General features: G+C 43.2%; 1 protein-coding gene across 1 annotated transcript in view; it reads right to left on the bottom strand.

Moving 5' to 3' along the window:
- The window catches only part of LOC109965168 (metalloreductase STEAP2-like), an 11,723-nt gene that overhangs the window by 7,674 nt on the left and 1,877 nt on the right, over positions 1 to 2,172 (bottom strand). The window contains 3 exon segments of the mRNA XM_020608974.1: positions 344 to 465; positions 467 to 780; positions 1,737 to 1,892. Coding sequence (XP_020464630.1) covers positions 344 to 465; positions 467 to 729 — 385 coding nt within the window. The 5' untranslated portion in view covers positions 730 to 780; positions 1,737 to 1,892.

Here is a 2,172-nt window from a genome sequence, read left to right as displayed (position 1 = left end):
TTGCGTCAGGAAGGGCATCCGGTGTAAAACACGTGCCAAATGTCAACATGCAAGTCATCAGTGTGACGATTCGCTGTGGCGACCCCTAAATGGGGAAAGCCGAAAGTGAATTTCTATATGTAAGTCAGCTATGGCAGTTACTGTCATACTAGACAGGAAAACTTGATCCCTTTCTGTATTTCTGCTGTATTTTTATGCTATTATTAAGGGATAGGTACAGAGCTTTTCAAGTCCAACAAACTTCTCGGCCTACCTCCCACAATGTCTAGTGGCAGACACACCATGTAAAAGTGAAGAGAAACTGTTTTTAGTGTTCTCATTGTGTACGTGTGTTGTTATCTACCTTCCAGTAGATGTTTGAGGTCCCACAGGACAGAGTAGTGCTCACGGCGGATAGCCAGGAACACCACACTGGCTTTCCCAACAGCGTCTTCGTGGTGCGTCACATCCACCACGTGTGGAAATGTTGGGATGGCGGCTGCCCACCACCACATGGAAGCCACAGCGCAGCAGGCGGATGGTCAGGCACTTAGAGAAGTCGCCTGAGCCCAGGATGGCCACTGTGGGCTGAGTAGGCAGACAGGAGGTGCCTGCATCTCCAAAGCCGTTCTTTGTGCCATTTGGCAGAAAACAGGCCTGGGTGTGGTGGAGGTGATGGGGGGAGGAGGAGGAGGAGGCTGTGAGGAACACAGGGCTCCTACCACTGCTCATCATAGAGATGGAGTCCATCCTTCCTTCCTGTCACTTCTATAATTTTCTGCTTAGGATGTTTTATTGAATCTAATGGAGATAAGAAGAAAGAAAGAGAGGGCCAGAAGTAAAGCAGGATTATTTGATTAGGTTTACTTAATTAACTATTAATTAATAATGTCTTACGCATGATCACAGGAAGAATGACTATGTGTCAGCTTGGGCCACGAGTTGTTTTCTTATATCAGGAAGAATGAAATCAAACCTACAGCAGCCTGTAATGGGTGCTACCAATGCTTACATTTTATGCTTTCATTTGTTGAGAGAGGAGGGCAATTCACATTTTTTTAACATCCAGGGAGAAGCTTATGATCAAGCCAAAATGGAAAAAACATAGTGTAACTGAGGAGTTTTTTTGTTTGTTTGTTTGTTTAGGACCTGAGCAGTGTTCAGGAGCTGGATACATGTCTCTTACAAACATGAATGCGAACAATCAATGCAAAAATATAAGCTCTGACATAAAGATCAGAATTGAGCATTAAGGCCTGTAATGTGAATGTAGCCTATGGGTGCCCGGTTGTGACATATAGTAAAAAAGGCGGCCTCCAGTCCAAAGCTGGCATTAACTGAATAACAAATCCTGGCTCTACGGCAGCACTGCAGCGGTACAATGTCAAGTGACGAGGCTGGCAGCTGAGTGATCTTTAATACACTGTTTATACATTTGGCTGATTGTAGAGGATGTATTTACTAAGACATGTCTGTTTTGAAACAGTGTAACGTGTAGCTGGCTGTTTGGAACGACTACTGGCGATTTTGAACAACGATTATTATAACCTTGGCTGGGTGGCAGTTGCGGCTGTGGACCGTTCTGTGACTGTGTGTGCACAGGCATCCTGTGTGCACCTGTAGCGCAGCAGCACGGCCGCTGGTGCTCTGCCATGGAGCTGAACAACACACACACTAGACAGCTGACGCTGGCACACATTGACCGAATCAGATATGAACGCTAACAGTCACACTTCGTGCAATGATATGTTGCCTACCTGTCATTCGGAGGGATGCTACGATGAAGACGCAGACCAGCTGCTAGCTCCACATCCTGCTCCTGATGGTTCTCAGCCTCCACTGTCTCAACACGTGCTGCATTCAATTGGTGTCGGAGAAATCACTTTCATCTGAAAATTACTCACACACAAAAACTAATTGTTGTCATTTTTTACATTACGTTTTTGAGTTGGATAACCACCATTGTTCTTATTTCTAACTTAAAGAAATAAGGTCAATATAAATAATTTAATAAACATTATCTGCTGCTTACATGGTTAAGATAGTTTATTCAGATAATTAACCTAGCTAAAATGCTTTGAGGGCAAGAAAAGCTACATTAATACACATATCTATATTATTAATATAACCTAAATATATCACAACATTAGTACAAAGTATTCTACAGATTTGTTGTGTAAGAAAAAAAAAAAA

The sequence above is a fragment of the Monopterus albus genome, unplaced genomic scaffold, assembly GCF_001952655.1.
Source record: "Monopterus albus unplaced genomic scaffold, M_albus_1.0 scaffold96.1, whole genome shotgun sequence".
Taxonomy (NCBI): domain Eukaryota; kingdom Metazoa; phylum Chordata; class Actinopteri; order Synbranchiformes; family Synbranchidae; genus Monopterus; species Monopterus albus.
Note: the sequence above shows the minus strand (reverse complement) of the source record. Positions and strands in the feature narration are given on the sequence as shown.